The 25,977-nt window shown below is 37.6% G+C and overlaps 1 protein-coding gene across 13 annotated transcripts in view; it reads left to right on the top strand.

Annotated features, from left to right (window-relative positions):
• The window catches only part of Tle4 (TLE family member 4, transcriptional corepressor), a 135,984-nt gene extending 114,607 nt beyond the window's left edge, over nucleotides 1-21,377 (top strand). For 10 of the 13 annotated variants that reach the window (XM_005335148.5, XM_005335147.5, XM_005335141.5 and 7 more), the window contains 12 exons: nucleotides 1,885-2,004; nucleotides 2,888-2,941; nucleotides 3,417-3,569; nucleotides 4,883-5,015; nucleotides 5,351-5,544; nucleotides 6,045-6,121; nucleotides 13,767-14,016; nucleotides 15,097-15,344; nucleotides 17,102-17,249; nucleotides 17,476-17,626; nucleotides 17,986-18,062; nucleotides 19,660-21,377. In XM_005335148.5, the coding sequence (XP_005335205.1) occupies nucleotides 1,885-2,004; nucleotides 2,888-2,941; nucleotides 3,417-3,569; nucleotides 4,883-5,015; nucleotides 5,351-5,544; nucleotides 6,045-6,121; nucleotides 13,767-14,016; nucleotides 15,097-15,344; nucleotides 17,102-17,249; nucleotides 17,476-17,626; nucleotides 17,986-18,062; nucleotides 19,660-19,767 (1,713 nt within the window). In that variant the 3' untranslated portion in view covers nucleotides 19,768-21,377. The other 3 variants (XM_040285646.2, XR_013438061.1, XM_040285649.2) reach the window with 3 other exon arrangements.
• Nucleotides 21,378-25,977: the final 4,600 nt, after the last annotated feature.

Genomic DNA, 25,977 nt, shown 5'->3' with positions numbered 1-25,977 from the left:
TTGGGATGAGGTTTGCAACTCAGTGGAGACAGAAAAGTCAAGTAGTCTACTTTTAAAAGTTGTTAGAGCCTGAGGATGTAACTCAGTGGTACTGTTTGCCTAGCATGTCCGAAGCACTGTGTTCTACACTGAGCTCCACAAAAATAAATTATATAAATAAATCAATACATAGTAAAAATTGAAAGTTATTTAAATTGTGTGGTTTTACAGAAAGCATACAAAATAATGCCCCAGAGTCTTTTCTGATACTTAGCTTAAAGTCTAGTAAGGTTAGTTATAAGGTTTGGTGAGTGTACTTTTAGAGTGTTCATATAAAATATTGTGGGGCTGGCACATTGGGGACAGATTCAAAAGATACATAGTCCTTAACAGTGGGTACCCACTCTTTGGTCCCATCTTCCTCTTCCACTAAACACCCACCTTCTAACAACATGTTTTGAAAGTTTAGAAATGCTCAGCAAGTATGTGGCATCATGCTTCAGTGGAAATAAAATGGAACTTACATCCAAACATTCTAGAAACCGAACTGTCTTCAATAGTTAATTTAAAGGCCCTCATAATCTTTGTATATCTTTATAAATGTTAATTATTACCAACCAAATAAGATAAAGCAAAAAGTTTTCAAGAGTTAGTTTTATATGAGATAAGTAAAGTTGTAAGGGAGGAGAGCTTTAGTGAAAATTTTTCTGAATTGATTTTGGATGCCAGGCAAAGATGTTCTCATGGTGATTTTCTTCTTCTTCCTAGAACGCCTTTCTTTAGATATTTTATTTCCAAATATTTTTTCTCCTACCCTCCAGAAATAGTCCATTCTTAACCAGGCTGGGTTAATTTCACCCTTGGGAGTTCTGCCCTTGTGCCCCTCTGAGGGACTTTGCTACTCATGCCTTTACTATCCGTCCTTAACAGGGCAGTCCTGCTCCAGACCTGGCTCTCTCTCATACCTCACTTTTATTTAGCTCTTCTGTTGATCTGTAACATAGTCACTAGCTAATGGTAGTTCCAGTTTTATCTTCTTTATCCATGGTTTTCAGTTTTCATACCATCCAAATATGCTCAGTAAACCATCTGGACTTCATGGCAAAGAGAAACATTATCTGGCTTCAGATTTCCTTGCTGGTGTTTGTTTTCTGTGGGGGACTTCTCCAGCTGGGAGCTTCTTGAAAGAGCATAGATAAAGGAAGATGGCCTCAGACTGATCTCCCCAGGCATGGACCCTTTTCTCTACTAGGAAAGCCTGTGTGTTCTTCTCAGGTTTCCAGAGATTAAAATAAAAGGAGCAAGCTCTAGGAGTCAAAAAGGAATGAAGTTCATGTTTCCTGCCCCGCTGCATCTCCCAGGCTCTCAAGATGTAGGACTGAGTAAAATTCTGTAAATATGACCTTTATGTCACATGACCATCGTTTTTAGTTGCTCTGATCCCTAACAATTACCTCTTCCTTTTTAAAGTACTGGCTATCCCATTAACCAACAAACGTTGTCTCCTTTTCTTCTTTTCCTTTTCTCCTGTGTCTACTTCCTTTCCCAACTTTGGGTTTAAATAGTATAAAACACAAATGTAAGACCAAATTCATTCTAAGTTTATACTCTTCCCTGCCATTCTTTTTTTTGTTTGTACTCTTCCTCCCTCTGCCTCCTCTTTTCTTTTCTTCTTTTTCCCCCATTCCCTTTCCCCTTGTATTTTTTTTCATTGTTTTTCCCTGTTTGCCTTTGTTTTCTTATTACTTTCATCTCCTGCCCTCTTTCCTGTCTCCTCTTAATAGCTTTGTAAGTATATACTGTGGAACAAAAGTTGTGGGGTGTCTCAGGCATTTTAAAAAATAAATAAAAGCTGTTAAATGGATAATCAATGCTTCTTAACCTTGCTTCCCTTTCTAATTCCAGAGCTCTTCAGTATCCCCATCAGCCAGTTTCCGAGGTGCTGAGAAGCACAGAAATTCCACAGATTACTCCTCAGAAAGCAAAAAGCAGAAAACTGAAGAGAAAGAAATAGCAGCTCGTTATGTAAGTTCATTCACCTTTGCTTTGGGGGAAGGCCAAATTGCATTGCTTTTTATCAGCAGCATCTCTACCTTTTGATTATTACCAGCCAATACTAGTACACAGGATAATATCTTTTAAGAGAAAAAGTATTTATTGCATTTACAGCTCTGTCTCAGTTGGCTAACTGAAGTCCTGTGTGTATGAGAGGACACAGTGCTTCACTCAGCAGCTAATAGGAGATTTGGGTGTTCTATGTTATTTGTATGTATATTTACTTTCCCCAGTGTATTTCAAGAAGGTTGAAGTATCTATGGTTAGCTAGAAACTCTAAGGAGAAATGTAAAATCAGAAGATTAGTTAAAATGCCTCAAAAGACTCATGTGCTAAGGATGTATCAGATTTTGCGAAATTTAATTTGCAGAGATAACCAAATGTGTCTACTTTGAATTGAAACTCACTTTTCTCTAGTAGGGCTAGGTAGGTTACATAAGAAAAGGTAGAAAGCTGAATGGAAACTGGAGCCAAGGCACGGCCTATTCACAGACTCCATAAGAAATGGAAAATCTAGATTTTTTTCACCTCCCAGTTTATATATCTACTTAGTCACATTTTTTAAACAGTGACAGACCAAATCATACCCATTTGTAGGCCCAATTTAGCTTGGACATGAGACTCTGTAGCCTCCATTTCAAAGTTATAAGCAAGCCATCATCCTTTTTGTTAATCTGGACAATGAAACCATTATCTACATCTTAACATCACCATGAAGATTAAAGAAAATAATGTGTTGTAAGGTATTTAACATTGATATAGAGGAATTAATCTGGAGCCATCCAGGATCAAGCTAGCTTTTTTCTTCTTTTTGGCTGTGGGAGGAGGTAATGCTTCTCAATTGTCTATGCAGGACAGTGATGGTGAGAAGAGTGATGACAACTTGGTGGTTGATGTTTCCAATGAGGTAAGTTTATGGTAGTTCCTACTCCTACCAAAGACCTTTTTGTATTCATATTATTACCATCCAATTTGTATTCTTATTTTTAAATAGATCCACTTGTTTTTACATAATAAGTATGTATTACTGGTTTATATGTTATTCATTATTTTTTGTTGCTCTTCTCGTCTGTGAAGTATGTGACATGTCTCTCTGACCACAGTGAATCTGTAGTCAACCTACAGATCTCATTGACAGCCAGCTTCAAGTTTAGTAGGGTTTTGATTTTGGGTTTTGTTTTAAATAAATACCATAAATGTTATTTGGGAGGGGGCTCCATACTGAATATTTTCTTTGGCATTGTCAGTGAAACTAACTTGTTACCTATTCCAGAACATTTTGTACTTTTGTTTAAATGCTTTCAGCTAGAAATAACCACACCCAGGGACCCCAGTGTCATGAATGTACTGTGAGCATTATTACCCTTGGTGTTCCTTTGTAGGATCCATCTTCCCCTCGGGGGAGCCCAGCACATTCCCCTAGGGAGAATGGCCTGGACAAGACTCGCCTGCTCAAGAAAGATGCCCCAATCAGCCCTGCCTCCATTGCATCTTCCAGCAGTACTCCTTCCTCCAAATCCAAAGAACTTAGCCTTGTAAGCTGCTGTTTTCCATCTTTTTTTTTTATATTGCTAGTTTTACAATAGTTAGGTTTGATTTTGATTTTTTTTTTCATTTTTTGTATTTTTCACATTTTTCTATAGGACTTTGATTTACAAATGTATATGTATATTCAGTAAAGTTTAATTGACAAAAGTATTTTTGGAGCAGAATGAGTTTACTAACTTGTCAGCAATGTGGTGTTTGCTTTGAGAGTCTTTTTGTAAATATAGGAGAGGGATATGGAGAAATTGAAATATGTGTTAGTCAGATGAAAAATATACACTGGGGATAAAGAGATGGTTTTGTTGCTGTGGTTTATGGTAAACTTAGTTTGGGGCTTTGATGTGATTTTGTTTGCTAGCTTTGAATTGCCAAACTACATATGGCTGCAGTAATTTTCCCTTGCTATCTAAAAAATAATCTGTCATACAAAAGTCTACCTTGATTCACACCACAAGTCACAAGTGCAGAATTGAACTGTTCACAAGTCAGGATAATCTCTATACCTCCTCCTGTGGCTTTGTAATGAATTACATTTTTGCATGGTACATCTTCTTTTTCTTAGCAGTTATTTACTTGTAATACATCACCAAAACAAAACAAAAACCACAACTAAATGCAGTTTTCAAATAATCTTTTGAACTGGGGATATAGCTCAGTTGCTAGAGTGCTTGCCTCACGTACACAAGGCCTTGGGTTCAACCCCCAGCACCACAAGAGAAAAAAAAAAGAAGAAATCAAATAACCTTTTGAATTCACAGCAAGTTCTACAATTTATCCGCAAATAAGGAAGATGTACCTTGCAGAAGGCTAGATTAGGGTTTTGTTTGTTTTGTTGTGTCTGTGTTCTTCTGGCCTTCTGACCTTCTTTTTAAAATAACAACTCCTCTGAGTTTCTATGACAAGTCAAGCTCAAGTCTTTTCTAAAGGGACCTGTTAAACAAGGAACCTCTGGTGGCAAGAATAATTCACTAAGAAGTCTAACCAGTCTTAAACCAAAGACACCAGCAAGTTGCCCATTCGCTAGGACATCATGATTTATCTTATCTACCACCTTTCTTTAAGCCTTTGTCTACTAGAAATGATCTTCTCTCTTAGGTCCCCTTTAGTTCATGTGTTCCTGAACATGGGTCTGATTTTTTTGCTAGATCTTTTTAATTAATGCAAGAAAAGATCCAAGCTAAAGAACCACTTTTAGTTTTATTCTTCCTTTCTTTATTGTTTTCCCTTTACTATTTTTAATCTTAATATCATTATTTAAAACCATGTTTTCATGGCTGGTTTATTTCATTACATCTCTTGATAGAATGAAAAATCTACTACTCCTGTTTCAAAATCCAATACCCCTACTCCCCGAACTGATGCACCCACTCCAGGCAGTAACTCTACTCCTGGATTAAGGCCTGTACCTGGAAAACCACCAGGAGTGGATCCTTTGGGTGAGTTATGTTTTCCTATGTTATATTTATGTTTCTGTTTTTAAAGAATCTAAAGCAACTTAAATAGTGTAATACATTAAAAGTACTAATAGCCAGTATTGAATGGCTGTTAAACAAAGTTATTTAACCTATGCCAAGTCATTAACCATATCTGGTGCATAGTAGATAATCAATGCAATATGGTTAAATGGACCCCTGTGAAGGCTTGGGGAATATTAAAATTAGTTCATTTGAACTGTGGATTGTAATTTTTTAAGCATGTTAGTAAGAATGTTTTCAATATTATCTCCTATATTCTTCATTAATCTGTTTTCTCCTTACATGTTGGTCTCCAGCATCCAGCCTAAGAACCCCAATGGCTGTACCTTGTCCATATCCAACCCCATTTGGGATTGTGCCCCATGCTGGAATGAATGGAGAACTGACCAGCCCTGGAGCTGCCTATGCTGGACTGCACAACATCTCCCCGCAAATGAGTGCAGCCGCTGCTGCCGCCGCTGCTGCCGCCGCCTATGGAAGATCTCCAGTGGTACGTTTGCAGGCTGTTATAAAACAGTGTTTCAGAGCTCAGAGGATTGTCATCCATATTTGTATGTGAGTGTAGTTTGTATAATGTGAGGTATTACAGAGAGGTCTGATGTATTTGTAAATTAAGCTACATATGATTATATCTTAAGATCTGTTTTCTTTTGGAAAGTGATTCTTATTTTCTCTTTTTTTTTAAATTAGTATTTTGGAGATGTTTAACCTATAAATTAGACATAGTGTAGTGAATGTAATTAACCTCTAGTTTTTGTCATGGACTTCAGTAATCATTAGTATAGTTTTTTTTCACCCCAAGTTTGTGACTATAATATCATAAACATCCTGTCACTTCATCAATAAATATTTCTGTGTATCTAAAATCTTATATTTTCAAAGGATCTATTTCTGTATGTTTTACAAAAGAAATTGAGTAGGATAAAATTATAGTTAATAGTTAATATTAACTATGATCACTTTTTTCATTTTCCCTGGGAAATATTCTAGGTGGGGTTTGATCCACACCATCACATGCGTGTGCCAGCAATCCCTCCAAATCTGACAGGCATTCCAGGAGGAAAACCGTGAGTACCTTTGTGCATTTTGTACTAATTATATACCAAGCCCAGCCCCTTATTGGCCCTTTAGAGTTGGACAACATTGGACTGTTCATACTTTCTTCCTTGCAAGATATTTTTTATTTTCTCTTAGAATAAGAAAAGATGGGATAAAGTGGGGTCTTGTACTTTCCATTTAAAATATCAGGCTTATATATGGAAACGCAAATTGCAGAGGCAGCTCAAGTAGTCAGGTCTTCTCCATGTCTAATGATGATTTTAAGGCAGTTCTTTGTTCAGGAAGCCTTGTTATTATCTGCAAATCTGGATGCTCAAAATTTGAACATGTAGGAAAAAGACATGCCAAACTTCAAAGGCTGAAACAAAATAAGGGCAGTCTGAATGCTCAGTTCTGTTTCTGGAAAAAGTGGCTTGCTCAGTTGGTTGTTTCTGTTGTAACTAGGCCTTTGAGTTATAAAAGACCAAACACAACCCACTGGTTGTTCTATGGAACATTGAACATTCCACTTGAACATTGTAATCTCACAATATCTCATTTCAGTCTTTATTTCACTTTTTTTTTTTTTTTAACTATCCAAGCACAGTTCTCTCTGCTGATTGGCTTTATATTCCTGGATATGAAGATTTCACTATACAGTAGGGCTGGCTCTACCTTTAAAATCCCAGCCAGCTTTACTACTACTCTGTTTTGGGAAGCATCTCCTGAAGACCCTCATTGCCTTGTTAGTAATGTATGTATGTTTATCCTCATCAGTTCTTTCTTTGACATCCTCTCTGTCGATACGTGCCACATATATGGCACCTCCTCAGTCTCTGTTGCTGTCCATACTAGACCTCAGTAGCAGCTTCCCTAGTGGCTTGCCTACCTCAGGACATTTACTCTATTAGTCTTTTGGCAGCACATTTTTATGCTGCTGACTCTCACTTCTGGTCTCTTAGATGCAATCTTTTCAGCATTCTGTCTGAAAATATCTCTTTTACCCTTCCTCCCTATTGTTCTACTCTCTTTATGCTTATTTATAACCTTTATATACTTCTCCCTGCTTAAATATTTAAGTTATGTGAGAACAAAACTTTTTATGATCACTTATAGAATTCCAGTACCTTATATGGTACCTAGTTCATAGTTGATGATCAAGATATAAATTTATTCAAAGAATGAATGAATATGTACTGTTTCCTTCTTTCTCTAGCCCCTCTTTGCTTGTTTCTTTACTGCTACGTACTTGGACACTTGGTTATCACCTGGTATTTCCTGGGTATCCTCTTTTTTTCCCACTGTGGCCTGCCCTCTCAGTGTTGAACATGTCTGACTTTGACCCTTTCTTCACTTTTCATCTGATCAATAAGCATCTTGGCTCTTCCTGTAATAAACTTCACTACAAACTCTACCTTAAACTTCTCCATTGCATCAAATGCAGTGCTGGTTCCATATCCAAGTTGCTCAGTAAATATTTGATGTATTAATAAGGGAAACAAGGCAAATTAGACGGAGTTCCTTGAGAGTTGAAGGTAAAATATCAATTACCATAAAATGCTGTGTACCTGTGTGTGTTCTGCAAATAGTTGTTGACTGGCTGACAACTCTTGTTGACCAAGAACTCTTGATATATTTGAAGGTGAAAGTTTGATCTATTTCACACGGCGACTAAATAACAAGGTCATAGGTTTAATCAAATAACAACTGAAATACCTACAAGTTCCATGTGAACTGGTAAGATAAATGGAAGTGGGCCTTTAGGGAAGAGTTGCCTTCCCTTTTTTCTGGTGCTGCATATTTACCATTAAATGATAAAGGTAATTAGAGGTTGCACCCAGAGCTAAATAAGTATATGACCACTAGAGCAGTGAAGTGAGGCTTCTTGCCTTGTTGGCTGCTGCCTTGAGGCACAGGTCTGTAATTGTATTGTCTGTATTTAAAGAAATAGTGAGACTTGGTTTGGGAGTTGGACTAGTGAAAACTATCATAACTTTCATGGTACTTCTGAGCCTTGTGCTAGTTCCCTTTCTCCCTCCAGTTTTGACTCTTGTATTATAAAAATTTCAACACTTTTTTGGGTAAGTTGATGGATTAGAAGAAAGTTGAGAATTTTTGTTCCTGCAAGTGATGGAGTTTCACCTAATGCATTTGGCGAACAACTCTTCACCAGGAAAACCAAAAAGCATATAATATATGTACTTAGTTGGTGTGGTTGACAGAGTCAGGTTTCAGGAAAGTAACAGACCCACGTTTAAATGTTGAGTAGGAAGGATGACTTTACCCACAGTTACTTAACTTTGTCAGCTCCATTCAGTTCCTGTGTACCAGAGATGATACCTCTTAAACAGGAAGGAATGAGACTGAGCATTCTGATAATATGTACATGTTCAACACCGTGCTTGATAATGTGGTGGCTATTTAGTCACCTTCAGTATCATTTCCTGTTCTGTATATTATCAAGTTTGCCCCAGAGTATTATTAGTTTTTCAAGTACTTGTGCAAAAGAAGATACAGTGTGTTGTAGGGGGCAGTAATGATGAGGAAGATTGGATTGAGTAAATTGAATTCCATATGTTCTATTACTGGTATGTCTTCATATAACAGCATCAAAACAGAAATCCACGTTCAATTATACACGTAGAGATAATGCAGTTTCACTATAGATTATTTGGCATAAAAGAATATAACATTTATGTGACTCTCTAGATCATAAGATACAGAATTAGAATTATGAAACTTGTTTTGTGCATATTTTCAACAGAAACCCTTATAAAGTGTTAGAACATAACATACTAAATCACCCAAAAGCCTCATCACCACATATACTCAAAAGGTAACTGCCTTTCTCCACAAAGACTTAAAACAGTTGTGCATCTCTGTCCAAATAATTTTTACAAAATGAATTAGTAGATATTATCAAAACTTATAATGCATGCATGTCCCAAGTAATGAATAAAGTAGAATTTATTTGATAATTACATTAGATCCTTTTATTTATTCAGGTGATTGGCATGATTGCACAGTTTAATCTCTGTAGTACAAAAGTGGACTTTCTTCTTTATCTGTTTCCTAAATGAGACTTAGACAGTACTAATTGTATTATGGGATATAGCATATAAATGTAGCAAAAGGTTTATGGGTTTCAGGCTGCTCATGATTCAGAAATATTTTTGTTGTTGCATTTGTTTGTTTTTATAAAGATTTTCAAAAGAAACAGGTTAAATAATAAAACCTCCAATAGCTGTGATTTGCTGGTTGGCGTATGGGTGATCTAATTTGGTTCTCTAGAACCAAATTTTATATTATACTGTATAAAGTACAACAGTTATGCTTTTAATTGCGAATTCAAAGTCTAGTCCCATCCTATGAGGTGTTGAAAACTTGAAGATATTTCAAAGTCTGAGAGAAATTAAGGCAACATAACAACTTGTCCTCATTAGTGAAGTGGAAGTAGGAAGGCCAAGAACCTTCTTTAAATATACTTGGTCTTCATAGAAAGATGATTTAAATAAAACAACTTTAGTGCACAAGTTTTAAAAAGAAATAATTGCAAGTGCCTATATAGTTTGAAATATACTTCTGTCAGAATGTCTAAACTTTTCTCAACTGTCTTCTGCTTCCTTCACCCTATCTATTGGATAAATTACTCTTTATTCTTGTAATTCACCTGCTGTGTGTTCACATGTATAGATGAATGCTATGTGCTTGTGGGAAAATGTGGGCCACTATTAGTCTGATTCCTTAAACCCTCTCCCTTCAGCCTTGTTTCTGATTATTTGTTGGACTTCTCAGCTAGACATCCTTACACCTCAAGTTCATTATATTCACCAAGTGCTATAGCATATTAGGCCTCCTTCCCAATTCACCCTCATCTTTTCCCCATAACTAATGTTTCTGATTTCCTAATTCACAGAAACTCAGTTATTGGCTCTCTCTTCAAATCATGTTAGTTAACTCCTACAGGATGTAACATCCACTCTTAATTCCAACTTTCATCCTTGCACTTGGACTATTTCAGGTCCCCTAGTATTCTCGCTTAGATTATCAGAACCATTATTTCTTATTTCTTCTGTTTGTCTGTGCTAATCAGCTTTTCATCACTGTGACACAATACTGAGATAATAGATTGATAAGAAGGAAAGAATTGTTTCAGCTCAAAGTTCCCAAGGTTTTAGTCCATCCTCAGTTGGTTCCATTGCTTTTGAACCTGTACTGAGGCGCAGGATGTGATGGTGGGAACACATGATAAAGGGAGCTGCTCACTTCATGGCAGCAGGAGGCAAGGAGAGATAGGAAGGAGCCAGAATCCCAATATCTCCTCAAAGGCATTCCCCCAATGACCTAACTTCCTCCTACCTGGCTCTTCCTCCTGAAAGGTTCTACCACCCCCCACTAACTCCATAGGCTGGACCAACCTTCAACATCTAAACTTTGGGAGAGGGCATTCAAGACCCAAACTAGCAACATTCTGTTCCTTACTACAAAGTTTATTCTTTGAATGGCTTTGTCCTAGCAATGTCCTGTTTCTTTTTCTTCAAAAAATCCTTTAATGAATCATATCTATGAAGTTCTTAGGCCAGAAATTCAGCTCTCCCCTTGTAACATGGTAAAACAAATATCTGCTATATTTTGTCAGACTGTGCTTTGGCCAACTCCTCCAAACACACTTGTCATTGTTGAATGATTTTAGAAATAAACAAAATAAATGAATTCCTGGATTATACCCAATCCAGGGATTTCTCTGGTCATTTAACCTCATCCTTTTGGAGTGCTTGTCTTCTGCTGTTCCTACCACCATCTTCCTCCCTCCTTGGTGAAATCCTTCCAGCCTTTAAAACCCATCTCCAGGTGTTGTAGCCAGTTTTGTACTTTTTTCATTATTCCTAGATTATAAGGCATTTGTTGGCAGGGCCAGGTTCCTTGCCTAATTTGCTATCCTTAGCATGGTGTTTGTTTCATAGTACATGGGTAGGAAGTACTTAACTACATTTTGGAGGCATTTAATTTTATAGAGAGAAAAATAATTCTCTGAGCCTGAATTTCTTTGATTCCTAGAAGTGTTGACTTCCCTTGCATAGTGCAGTACTTTTTGCTAATTATACATTAAAGAGCTTGATAATATGTTTTTTCTAGTTCTGAATATGATATGTATACTGATAACAAAGAGCTGTATTATATCCTTCATGCAACTGGCTCTTGAAGTTCATTTGGCTTCTCTAAGAATAAAGTGCCAGGACAGTAGTAGGTGCTCCCAGAGTAGTTAAGTTGAAGAATATCCTAATGAAGACCTTGAAGGAAAGTGTGTGTCTCATTTCTTAACAATTTAAATTCTCAGGCTCTTTAGAGATTCTAGAGGGGAGAAGGGGATATCTTCTCAGACAAATTATCATTAAGAATGTATAACACCATCTGAACTTGAAATAACCTTCCTTTTCTTTCCTTTAAGATTTAGTCTTCATGACCTCTTAATTGCTAAATCAATTAGCCTTTTTCTGGGTCAGCATCCCTTCGAATCTCAGCCTTTCTCTGCAAGCATCACTGCTTTCCCTTCCTTGTCTGAACTGAAACCTAACTCTCTCCTACCCCTTCTCCTGAGTCTTTTAAACCGGGAATGACCACAATCTGTAGGACCAGTGATAATGGTAATAAAGGCTGTGGTTCTCCTATGCCCACTTCCCTAGACTCACTCAGAATGGTACTTCTCTACCCTTTGTGAAAATTCAGACAGGTGCCATTTGACTCTTCCCTGTCTTTCACCCTGTTGGGTTTTAACAATTTACTAAGACTTGACACATGGCTTAGAGTCTTCTGCTCAGAGCCTGCTGTTGTTTTGGTGACTCTGGTATCCTCAGGGACTGTTCCCCAGTAACACTTCTTATATCAGACCAACTCATCTCTCATGAATGGCTGACCTAAGTGGATTCTGTTACTGCCAGAATCTAAACGTCTCATCCAGAATAACCTTCTCTGCCTCTACCCAGCCAGAACCTTTGAAGTTCAAATTTGATTCCCAACTTTCTATCTACCACGCCCTAGACAATGACTTCTCCTGTGTAGTAGGCCCTGACTAGTGACATGCTTCTTTATCCTACCACCTACAAGACATTCTTCACCCAGCAACCAGAATGGTCATTTAAAGTGTTAAATTTGTGTTAACATTGTTATAACATTCAAAACAGTCTCCTTTGTGAGTCCCTTACTCAAATCTCTAGTGGCTTCCCATTTGGCTCAGATTCATCAACATTTTTCATAAGAACTAACAAGGTCCTTATATTAACATGTCTGCTTCCCCTCTTTTCAATTTCTGTCACTCTGTGAATGCATTCTGGCCTACTTTCTTAGTTCTACCCCAGAACCTTTGCATTTGTTCCTTCTGTCTGCACATTTTCCCCTAAATATGTGCAATGCCTGTGTCCTTCCTTCAGGCCTTAGCTCATGTGCCATGCCACCGCCTCACAAAGGTGCCTTTGACTACTCTGCACCTTTAATCTCTTTTATCTGAAATTTTCTGTGCATGTTTAACGACATTTACTGCTACCTAATATAACTTATTTAATATGCTTTTACAGTACCTGTTTTCCCCTCTAGGATGTAAGTTAGTGTAAGAATAAGGACTTTGTCAGTTTTGTTGATCTGATTCCCCAGTACCTGATAGTACCTGGCATGTATGAGGTAATTAATAAACTTACTTTCATCCTAAACCTCCCAGTGATTTTAATTCAAGCTTCTATCTTTTGTGTACCCAGAAAAAGCCCTTCACTTGGTTTATCTTTTGTAAAACTTCTTCCCATAAACAACATTCCTAAACTCCATGCCAAAATATAATGACACAATTTCCAAAATGGGCGATGGCCCATGATAACTCCCAGGGAGCCTGTTGCTGGCATCTTCTGCCTTCAGAAGTCCAACCTGCATGCCTGCAGCCTCACATGTCCCCTTCCTGAGTTCAGTGCACTAAAAATAGAGGTGAGTTTGTTGAAGGAGATGCTTTAACTTCAATTAATTGCATTATTAGACCGAATGCTTTCACTGGGTATGAACTGAATATGGAGATTCCAGATACTCACATGTATGCCTTTGGGGCTACACAGGATGCTTTTTTGGATTGACTAGGATTTGTGATTGTCAAGTCTGATCAAGGTGTTAAGAAGGGACTTTATTTTTCAAAAAATGTTTGCACATATGAAATTTTAACATCTGTGCTAGACACTCTTAACTCCTTAGAGGTTCATAATTTTAGCTTGATTTCTATTAGTGAGTCACTTAATTAGAAAGCTATATACAAAAGTCTGTTATCAAGCCCTTCCCCCCAAAGGCAATGCAAGTTTTACAGTGCCCCTGAAAGAATAGTTACTATATTTGATATTGATTCTCTTATTTAGTTCTCTGTGAGATATAGGTGCATTCTCTTCCATTTAGAAAGTAGAGCTAAGGTTCAGAGAGGCAAATAATAATAATTGATGTCACATAGGAGCTAGTAAACAGCCTGAGATGTCATGGATCTAATGTTCTATAACTTTGAAACTTTTGTTATTTTCACTGTAGTAGGTGAATTTGACTTATTCACACATACCAAGTGGCATTGACAATGTTTTCTTTCTCGCTACGCTGAATAGTTAAATAACATTTTTTACATTCTCTTTCCTATCTTTTTCCTTTTCATTGCCCTAGAGCTTACTCCTTCCATGTCAGTGCAGACGGTCAGATGCAGCCTGTGCCCTTTCCTCCCGATGCCCTTATTGGACCTGGAATCCCCCGACACGCTCGCCAGATCAACACACTTAACCATGGTGAGGTGGTGTGTGCAGTGACCATCAGCAACCCCACGAGGCATGTGTATACGGGTGGCAAGGGCTGTGTCAAGGTCTGGGACATCAGCCACCCTGGCAACAAGAGTCCTGTCTCTCAGCTTGACTGTCTGGTGAGTGAACATGGATAAACTGGACTTAGACCTTCACTCAGAACACAGTAAGGGCTTAGTGGGAGAGCTGTATATGATCCAACCATAAAATACTGATCCCAGGTGGGTAGTTGATCCTAAAGACCTGTCTTCTTTCAGTTCCTGAGGCAGAATGATCTATTCTTGATGCATGATACATGCATATTACAGTTCTCATTAATCCTGCCTCCCAGTGGAAAAGGCAAACCACTTGTTTTCCTCTCGGTTAAAGGAGTTTAAGAAAATCAGGATTTCACACATGGTTTCTCTGAAAGTGTTACTACAAATATTCAAGTGCAAAAAGTAACTTATATGTCATGTGGCAAATACTATAACCCCCATTAGCTGTTATCTTGGTATTTGTCCTTCAGTTGCATAGGAAGTTTCAGCCTGGTTTTCTTCCCTTATGCCAACAAAATATTTTGCCTTTTTTTTTGCTAAAGCAGAAGGCTACGTCAATTAAACATAATTAAATGATCTTAGATTCTCATAACTTCATGAACTAGGAGGAAGTTTTTGTTTTTGTTTCTGTCACTTAACACTCCTTGATTGAATATTGTCTTCAGTTGATCCTGCTTTATCAAACCCATGTTTCTCTTTAGTTATATAATGCAGGGCCAGGCAGAGGGAACAGATGTCCTCAAGTCTTTGACCCCTAACATCTTGGCTGTAGTAGCATGACAGCAGCAGTGGACAGTATGCCAACATTCCAGGTTTAGATGTTTTAGGACTATAAGAGCTTCTGCAATAGTGTGCATGTGTATCTCTGCAAATGATACAAGCAGTTGGTTAATTTGGTGGTAGTGGTGGAAGTGAGTCTAGATCTTTGCATTTTGATGCTAATTAAGATTAAATATCTCAGTATTAAATTTTGTAGATCAAGTTTAAGTACTTCCTTAATTTCATGTAATTCTCTAGCATTAATCTACTTTATCATTGTCATAAGTATAAATGGCTCATTAAACCAGGAGGAAACACAATACTTTTATGGATTTCTGCTCTCATGTTAATGCTGTTTTCCTTTCCTCTTGAGTAATCTCTTGATGGTTTTTGTTTCTACAGAACAGGGATAACTACATCCGTTCCTGCAGATTGCTCCCTGATGGTCGCACCCTAATTGTTGGAGGGGAAGCCAGTACTTTGTCCATTTGGGACCTGGCAGCTCCAACCCCACGTATCAAAGCAGAGTTGACATCCTCGGCCCCTGCCTGCTATGCCCTGGCCATCAGCCCTGACTCCAAGGTCTGCTTCTCATGCTGCAGTGATGGCAACATCGCTGTGTGGGACCTACACAACCAGACTTTGGTGAGGTAAGTCAACAGGATTTGTTTCTAGGTTGTGGGTAGGAGCTAATTTTACCACATTCTGCTCCAACATTGTGTGTGTGTCTAAATAAATGGAATATATTTATTTTACCAAAAATTATTAAGAATGGGTCCATTTTAAGATGCTAGTGACAAATTATTGATTTAAAATCATGTTTTCCATATTACTTAAATTATTAAATGTGAAGTTGTTTTTTTGACATTAAACTGAGCATCACCAATTTAAATTTTTCCAAATGAGTTCACTTTGACAATAATGTACATAGGTTCCCAACACCTCATGAGCTCATTGGACATCTCTAATTTACCATCTGTACTTGCTAACAAACCTCTATTGTTAATAGTTCCTCATTGAGAAGACTCAGTGGTACTATCTTAAGTATTGATGTATTTAATCTTTCACCAAAAAATATTAGCATTTATCATGGGTCCAAGCACTGTTTTGGGTGCTGCTAAATTTGACGAGGTCTACCTTACCTGTATGGATGGATAGACTGTATGCCAATTTTTACTTAGTAATGAGATGAGATTGTGTAGGGTCAATATTGGTAGGTAAATCTCTGAAATGATCTCCAGCTATCAGCACCTATCAGCCAACAAGAGTATGTATGATCAGTTAAATAATATGAGAAAGGTTATAATAAACCCTGGTTTTATAAGGCAAAATGAGTATATATAAAGAAGAGGCCTTTACTGTACATCTCTTATTTTGAAGGACTGAACTCTGTTTACAATTCCAAAAACAAAATGTTATCACTCTTGTTGCTAGAACTGGTTCTGACTCTTCCTTCCCCCATGGTCTGTGTTGTACATTTTGCCAGGAGTGATTCCTAGAGCACTCTGGGTGTCTTTTCTTGTTCCTTCCTTGAGTGTGGCCTTTTCATTCTGCACAGATACCCACAGATGCATTGAACCTCACTGGCAGGACTTATTTCCCCATTCCCAGCTCTCTACAGAAAGGGAAATAAAACCTTACAGCCTCTTTCATCTTTCATATCATACTCATAGAACAAGTCTCAGAATTATCTCTGATAAAGTTCACACACACATGGATGTTTTCTTTATTTAATTTCAGAAAGAGACTCTTTTCCATCAGTGTATTATCATTCATGCTTTCATGTGAGAAGAATTTGGAGAACTTTCTAAGTGTTTAAAAATAAAATAAAAAGTGTAATGAATTCATCATCTCAAAATTTAAATCCCTTTCCAAAACCATCTCTGTATTTATGGAGGATTAGTTCTAAGAACCCCAGAGAATACAAAAATCCATGTATGTTCAAGTCCCTTATGTGAAATGACATAGTGTTTGCACATGACCTATGCAGATATTTCCACATATTTTAAATCATCTTTAGATCACTTATAAAATCCAAAGCAATGTAAATAATCACTACACATTGAGAATATTGCCAAGAAAAATGTCTATAGGTTCAGTACAGATACAGGTTTTTTCCCTGAATATTTTCAATCCATGGATGGTTATTAAGAATGGGTCCATTTTAAGATGCTAGTGACAAATTATTAATTTAAAATTTTAATTTAAAACTATGGATGTGGGACCCATGGGTACAGAGAACCAGCTGTATATGTTTCATTATTGCTTTGAATAATTAGAAAATATAATAAACCAAAATGAAATCTATTGAAAAGAACTACACTGAAATTGATCACCAGGGAATTCCAAATTGATTTCAATTAAAAATTAACTTTTAAAGGGTTTTCCTCCATCTTGATATTTTCAGGCAATTCCAGGGCCACACAGATGGAGCCAGCTGTATTGATATATCTAATGATGGCACCAAGCTCTGGACTGGTGGTTTGGACAATACAGTCAGGTCCTGGGACCTGCGTGAGGGGCGGCAGCTGCAGCAGCATGACTTCACCTCACAGGTACTGACTGTATACCTGTAACATTTTAGAAGTTTTATGAAACATGACATGCTGAAAGATGGAGTGGACCTTTTGATTGTAGATTACTTTGGGATTATCCATGTTACTTTAGTTTCTTTCTGTATAATTCATATTATCTTGATTTCCTTCATAATTTAAGTAGTACCACCAGAAGATATAGTAGTACCTCCTGGTTAAAAAGCTTGTCTACCTGTTTTAATTCTAGATCTTTTCTCTGGGATACTGCCCAACTGGAGAGTGGCTGGCAGTGGGGATGGAAAACAGTAATGTTGAAGTTTTGCATGTTACCAAGCCGGACAAATACCAGCTACATCTTCATGAGAGTTGTGTGTTGTCACTCAAGTTTGCTCACTGTGGTAAGCAAGCCCCTTTTGTTCATTTGACTGTAAACCAGAATTTTCCTTCTGTACTGCTGTTCGTTCATTCCAAGTCAGGTTTTTTGATTCATTAATGTGCCCCTCTTCAGAATTGTATTACATCCTTATTCGTGCCTCCTTCCGTAGGATGCCATGTAAATTTTTTGCATTGATCTACTTTATCCTTATCGTAAGTATAAATGAATCTTTAAATTCAGGAGGATAGACTTAATTTTGAAGTTAAAAGAAACTTGTTGGTTACAATGGGATGAGTTTCTGTGAGTAGTTTGCTCTGTAAAACAAATCTCAGGTATCTGACCAACTCACCAACACTCCCTTTTCAAAACTTTTTCCTGTAGGCAAATGGTTTGTAAGCACTGGAAAGGACAACCTTCTGAATGCCTGGAGAACACCTTATGGGGCCAGTATATTCCAGGTAACACCTAACTTGTGTAGCAACCACGTATTTTGTGCTCACTTCACAGCAGTGGTTTAACCACATGCTGTGTGCGTACGCTCAGATAATTATATATATATATATATATATATATGAGGGTTCTGGGAGTTTAGAGCTAATATTATTCTCAATGTGCAGAGAAGGAAGCTGCCTGAAGGAAGTTAAGCATCATGGCCACAAGCCCTGGAGCTGGGAATCTTCTCCAGTGCCTCTGAACCGGGAACCAAGGCTGTACGTGGTGTACCCGCTCTTCGTGCCTTGATCCCTAATTTTACCTGTTAGTGGAGATTTTAGTAGATCTTTTGTGTAATTTTCATGTGTTTTCCCATAAATTTTTTATTTTAAAACTTGAGCATTTTGCTTTAATACCCTCATTAATTCTTTGATTTTTTTCAAAGATTGTTAAAGAAAAGTTTAACTGTCAGTTAATTTTATAAATTTTTATTCTTCCTGTTGACTCAGTGGAACCAAATTTTGTAGTTTATGAAATTATTTGTAGAAGGAACAAATTATAGAGGTGGTACAAATAAATACATGCAAACAGTATGTCTCCTCTCTTACTGGTATGTGAGGATTTAGAAGGCAAGATAGACTCTTTTTTTAAAAAAATATTCTGTATTTAGGATGGTATTAATAAGATATTCGTTTTAGAATTAAAATACATTTGCAGTTTCCTTGACTTAGTGATGTATAGTCATCAATGAGTAGATCAATTCAGTTGAATCCAAAATATATTGAGTGAAAATATCATGCAAAATAGTAGGACAAAAAAGTAGCATATTATTGCTGTCATGAAACTTAAAATTTAAGTATTCCAAGTATTCTTCAAGAGTCCTGGGTAAAATCCTGTGGGTTTTTTGTTTGTTTGTTTGTTTGTTTTGTAGTGAGCACCATTCAGTTACTGTTGCACACTTTCGGCATAGTTGAACATTGTATACAAAATGCTTACAGTGGTATTTTTTTTCAACTATTTTAAGTTTGTATTATATTTTTACTCTGGAAATATTGGACTTTTTACTAGATAATTTTATATTCTCTATCTCAAAAGATGCAGTGTTGCCATTTTCCATGTTGCTTGTACTTTGTAACATCCCCCTAAGATGGTAAGACAGGTAAACTAACTGTACCTCTTTGCCTTTGAAGGAAGCTAGGCTCAGACGGGTTGAGTGATAAGTGATATGTCTGCTCTTCTGCAGCTCCACCTAGATCCAGGCTATCTGGGAGAGGTTGAGGGGCTTCCATACCACTAAAGCCCTACTCTTCACTGAAGAATAGGATTTGAAATAGGGCCTCGCTTCATCAGCAAAGCGGGTCATACCACTGACTTGCCTGCCTCCTTGATTTCCCCAGGGCAAGAACTTCCAGGCTAACCTGGTGAGATGTTTCTAAAGAATGGATCTGATCCATTTCTGCCATTTTCGGGGATGCTGTAACTGCCTATCCCATTGAGGCTCCTTTTTGCTCCACAGCACACATTGCCTTTGCATCTACTGCAAGTCGTCCAGTCCTGCCTGTCAGTACTCATGTTTTTTTCTTTCAGTATTTTAACATTTTTGATTATATGTTTCTTTCCTAGTCCAAAGAATCCTCATCGGTGCTTAGCTGTGACATCTCTGTGGATGACAAATACATTGTCACTGGCTCTGGGGATAAGAAAGCCACGGTTTATGAAGTTATTTATTAAGGACAAATCTTCACTCAAATTGGACTCCTTTTCCTTGTAGCACTTTGCGCTCTCATCCTTTTTTGTTCACCCCACCCATTCCCACATCTAAAACCAAGAATTTCAGATACTTATTGCAGTTGTGGATTTTAATCCCCTTCCTTAACCCCAATCCTCCCACCTCCTTCTCGCTATTGAATTGTGAATACTCATTAAGAACCTGTGATACCAAATCTTCAGCTATCTACTTGGAAGAACATGGAATAAGCATACTTAACAGTGAACGGAATCTTTAATTATGTATTATACCTGTAATATATTTATTTTGTTTAAAGAAGGCTTTCTAACAATGACTGACTAAATAAAGCTGTCTGCTCCTGCATTGATGATGAAGGTGCATTGTATTTGATACCCCTCCCCCCCGTTTTTGGTAAAGTGGGGGAAAGGAAGGTTTAAAAATTATCGATTAAAAATCTCACTAAATGTAGACTATTGACTGTATAGAGATGTGAAATGTATAATTACACATGGAAGCAATATGTTGCTGTGTTACTGGGTTTTATGTTTTTGTTTTCTACTTACTTTAAAGCTGTTTTGAAATTTGGCTGAACAATTAGAACGTGACAGACCAAGTCATATTCATTTGAGTTCATTTGGACAACTTTAACCAGTACATCTATAGCTTTAGATTATATTCAATAAAAGTAATTAGACTTTTTCCTTTTTCTTTTTTTTTGACTTGTTGACAAGTATATTTGTAATGTTTTTAATTCCCTTTTTTATTGTATTATAAACAGATGAACAAATTTAATCAGGCCTCAAAGAGAGAACTTAATCCATTCTGGATATTTTTGCCACATTTCTTTGCAAAGGGGAGATGTATATCTTTGGGCAGTTTTGTTGTTATGAGAAATTATGGGCTGCCTTGTGGTGTTCTCTTTGGGATCTGCACAGATAGGAAAGGACTCCTACTGCTGTGCAAGTCAAGTCTTTTACAAAAATAAGGACAGCAGAGGAGAGTTTTCAGAGACCTCCCTCTGAAAAACACAAAGAATGGACTCTCCTGGGATGAGGACTTGCTTTCTTTACCTCCGGTTCTTTCCATGTCTTAGTTGGATGTCCCTGAAATGGACACAAGCTGTGCCATTGTGCCAGAAACATTGTGTTATCTTTTATGTTGTTGTTGTTGCTGTTAAACTATAATATGTGACTCTTTTTTTATTATTATTTTTGTTTGAATGCTTTAAAAAAAAATCCTTTAAGTCTGTGGATCTGCTGATGTACAGTGCCTTTGCTGCTATGGATCAAAATCAAAAGAACCGTGTAGATAAACTTTATTGTATAAGTAGAAAATTACTTAATTTCATACTAGAAATGAATGGATGCTGCAAGTTGAAATGGGCTGTCCATTGACGTTCCTAATGTGGTAGCAGAAAAAAAAAATGGTGTCTTAAGTGCTTAGTGTTTGATGTCATTAACAGTTTCGTAAAACTCTACAGTGTAGAAAGATTTTGATACTAAACTGTGCATTGTACATAGTTCTAATGCATTGTATTGACCACCAGTACTTCTATAATGGTAGATTGTTTGTGCATTCAGACTTTTAAGCATTAAACATAAATAACTTCTAATATGCCTATTTTTTAATTCTTTGTTTTGCTGGCTTTAGTTTATTTTTTAATCTTTGAGTATACCACACCTATATATTAAAAATTACTAGTTCTTTTCAAGATAGGCTGGTGGTAAAGCAATGTGGGTTTTGTATTGTTACTGTTTTGATTTTGTTTTTATTTTCACTTGAGCTAAAAAGAATAGGAGATAGAAGTAACCAATGACAGGTTGTCACCAAATATTTGAGCATCTCTTTGATTCATAAAAATACTGTCAAAAAGTCAGTCACTCAACACCTTATTCTTTCAGGGTTGTACTATTCTTTCTAGTTACCATTCTAGTAACCATTGCGGAGATTTAAACTTTATTTAAATTAAATAAAAATCTGAAATTCAGTTTACCAATAGCAATAATTACATTTCAAGTGTCAAGTAGGCACATGTAGCTTAATGGTTATTGTAAGGGACTGCAGTAATTTATAGAACATTTTCCTCATTGCCAGAGGTTCTATAGGACCAGCACTGCTTTCAAAGTTAGCCCTACATTCTGCTACCAGCTATTTGTTTGGGAAACTTTCCCTATAGCTTGCTGAAGTCTGGGGAAGCACCAGGCTTCTTGGGCTTCTACTGGTTAGGTTTATAATGATTCTGCCAAAGAAGAACTTTAAAAATTCCAAAAACCTGGGACTCAGAAATATGACACTTTTGGGGATCTGCTGGGGAGCTGGGAGACCTGAGGTTGTTTTGGTGGCAAGCTGGAGGGGATACCAGCTCTAGGTGCTGTGTAAGAGGAGACCAGTAGTGTTCAACCATTTGGCTCGGAAATTCCACAGTACCATGGAACACGCTGCATCACAGAATGACCTATAAGTGATTTGAGGCCTGCAAGAAACGACAAAGAGAAAATACAGAAGCAAGTGGTCATCTTTAAAGATGCATCTAGGCAGGTGAGCAGTGTTTTTCTTGAACTGCAGAAAGGAGGAATGTGGAATATCTGCTGTATACAGAGCACTGAAATGACTTCTGTTACATAGTCACCTATACATGAAATCTCGGATTTGTCACAGCTTATATTATGTATAGTTCCAAAGATGTAGAGAGAGAGAATAGAAAACGGGTCAGAGGATGGATATATCTGTACACACCAGAAAAGGTGGGCAACTAGGAGGTAAGGTGAGGGGATAGAGGTTAGCCCAAGTAAGGCACAACAAGTTGGCCTTGGGCACTCTTGTGACACTATGGACCAGACAGTGTCCTACTTAACAGTATCTGATCCTGGATATCTTTGAAGAGAAGGTGGCAGTCCCTCATTGAGTAGCTTCCTCAAAGTTGGACAGCAGCGACACCAGGGCCAACACTGCAAAGTTTCATTTCCCTTCCTCACAGAGGACACTGTTTCCCCCTCCCCAGACTAGTACCAAACTATCTGTAGTAGTTTCAGAGATAGGTTTGGGAGGATAGTGAGTATATACATGCAGTTCTTTCCATTTTTATTCCTTTATCAGTGTGTGTGTAGCCTTATTAAGATTTTTTTAAGCTGGTAAAGCTTTGGAGTTAAAACTTGCTTTGGCACAAAGAGCATTATAATGTGCACAGTGTGTTTATATCCTCTAGGAGGGCAAAGTTCCTTAAAAAGTCAAAATTAGTTTTTGGTGGCTGATCATTCAAGTCTGATCCCCTCAATTCTCTTAAGAGTAACCAAAAAATTGGTTTTTGAACTGAATAAAAAAATTGAGAAAATGCATAAGTGGAGCTAACTTTCTGAAATAAATGGGCATCTGTTTCCTCTCATTGCCAATGTTTTATCAGATGAGATTTTTATATCTGAGGCCTGGCTTGTGCACAGAAGTCTTGATGTTGTAATTAGAAATTTAAAAGTAATTGCTCAGGGACTAGGGATATAGCTCAGTAGTAAAGCATGTGTGAGGCCCTCCATTCAATTCCCAGCAACAGAATAATAATAATAATTGTTTAAACCTTTCTTGAGCTTATCACAGGTTTTGCCTCAAAGTATGGTCTGTCAGAGTCTGAAAAACAAATATAGGGAAAAAGTAGTTTCAGTTGGAGAATAATCACATGAAGACAGGAAATCCAGAAAAATGGCATCAAGATCTTCCCAAGACTGATGGATCAAATGGAGAGTGACAAACTCTAAGATCTTAAGTTTTTACAACTGCCTGCCTCATTTTGGATCAGTACTTTACAAGGTGGCTTCACCATTGGCAAGCTGCAAAAAGATCCAGCTCCTGGAATGGAGAATGTGGAAACTTTCAGCTCCATAACACCTACAACTAAAATTAAGCAGCCATGGGATATCCAGAAATTCAAACTTCACACAACCAGGAAATTCTGGGATCCTGCAGAAATAAAATGTCCATTGTAGGGTATTTGTTGACATATTTTTGGAAGGTGTGAGAAAATTAGTTTGTGGGATTACTTGTTCAACATTGAGTAAGCAATTACAAAAGTATAAGATCGGTAACCCCCAAATTATTTTTTGATACTCATTTCTAAGCTAACTCATTTCTGGGAAACTCATAGAATGTTTCACTCTTCAGTTTCTCACTGAGGTTGCATCAGCAGTAGAAGAGCAGCGCACAACCATCTTCATTTTAATTCAAACATATGCAGAACTGACAGTGGGTATGGCTCATTTCGGATGACCTGAGTCCACCTGAAAACCTCTCTTGTATTAGAGAATAACAACATACTAACATAAGGGCAGAAAGAATTTTTCCCTTATAAGATGCTGTTTCCATTTTAATTCTGTCTTGGCTTTTCACAATAGGTTGGTAAAATCCTTTAGGTCCCAGATGGGCAATAACGAGGGAGCTAGGCTCAGGTTTGCTTCTCCCCAGAGAAAGGAAATTTCTAGCTGGGACCTTAAGTATTTGGCCTGCTGAGAAGGAGAATTCCCACAGGGCTGCCCTTAGTCCAGGGAAAAAAGTGTTTTCATAAAAGTCACATTGATTTCACAGCAGGTCCAGACAGTGGCTAAAATCCTGAATTAACACAGAAGTGCACAAAGGATCAGAAGAGAAAAGTGATTTGTCCAAACTCCATTATCTCTCAAGGGTGATAAGTTAACTTGGAACCCAGGGCTCCTACTTAACAGTCCAGAATTATGCGCAGCATGGCAGATTAGAACAGAGATGGAAAGGGAAGGTTCCAGATACAAGTAAACAAGCTTGAAGTTTCAGCATCACATAGCCTCTTGAAAACTCCCTAAATCAACCACAATTTATCCCTGTGCTGTACCTCCCATGGACTGAGCTACCTAAAATGCACATACTTCTCATGTGTGAATAGATGTCTCCTAGGGAGCAGTTGGCTATTTCCCAGTCTTTACTGGACACTTCTACTGTCCCTTTCTAAGAGAAACTACCATTCTTGATACTCTGACCATCATTTGTATTATGTAGCTGAAAGTTTGAGTTGAGCTACAGATTTTTTCCTCCCAGGAGTCTGGGAAGTTCAGGAGGAGTGAATTAGTACTAGGAACTACGTCATTGGTAAAACACAGCAGGCCTTATGCTCCTGAGAACTCTAGGCCAAACTGCACCCTACAAAAAGGAATCTTTGTTGGCCAGCAGCACAGGAACCCTAGCAGGAAACCTCAAAGGTCAGAGGAAGACCCCAGGACCACTGAGCTTCAAGCAGAGTAGTTTTCCTTAAACTTACCATTATTTGAAGAACTTCAGTCAAACACCTCTTTGCCCCAGCAGAACAAACTCCTCCTATTCACTTAAACACCTGTTGGGTCACATTTTAGTAACATCCTGCACCAAATACTGAGAAGCCTGGTTCTTCTGGAGGAAAAGAACTGGCCACAGAAGTCTGTTAGTCTTTCCCAGACAAATGAAAACAAATTTGGACTAAGATTTAACTTAAAAAAAAAAAAATCAGCTGTTAAACCTGGTTCTTTTCTGTCAGAAAATTCAAAGTTAATGGTTTCCATGCAGAAAGCCTCTTGGCATATACATCTTTAGGCATCAAGGTTTTTATGTGAATGTGAAGACATCCCTGGGTACAAGGTTGAAAAGGTTACTCCAGAACAAAGGCTAATGGTGCAGACCTTTTGTTCTGCGAGTGGATCTTAAAAAACAAAGCACAAAGTGGTGCCCCTAATGAGAATTTTAGTGTCAAATGATTAAAAGTGAAAGGATTTAGCTCAGTCCCTGAAGAATAGGCTTCTACCTTTGCATTCATTTTGAGAAGTTCTGTGACCTGAGGTGGCTGGCCTGGGCTTGGCAGACAACTATTCTGTGTGCAGCATTGGTTTTGATGGGGAGGCTACTTCATCTCCTTAAGACTGCAGACAGCATTTCCACCTCACACCATTTTGTGTGTGTGTGATTGTTTTTCCAAAGTTTTTTGCACAAGTTAGAGGACAGCACTGTGTTTTTACTTCATATTACACACTATTGGGTTTGTAAAACTCAAGACAATTTCTAACCTGTACACAGACTTGTGGATTTGAGTTTGAGCAGCTTGATGTTGCTCAAGCTTTTAGAGACTTGTTTAAATTTTTCAAAACTCCTGTTCTTGCTGTAGATGATTTTGTTGTAACATAATTTACTGTAGTCACATAGCATTTTCAGAGAGTGAAAAGTTCTGTGTT

Source organism: Ictidomys tridecemlineatus, chromosome 4 (assembly GCF_052094955.1).
Source record: "Ictidomys tridecemlineatus isolate mIctTri1 chromosome 4, mIctTri1.hap1, whole genome shotgun sequence".
Taxonomy (NCBI): domain Eukaryota; kingdom Metazoa; phylum Chordata; class Mammalia; order Rodentia; family Sciuridae; genus Ictidomys; species Ictidomys tridecemlineatus.
Note: the sequence above shows the minus strand (reverse complement) of the source record. Positions and strands in the feature narration are given on the sequence as shown.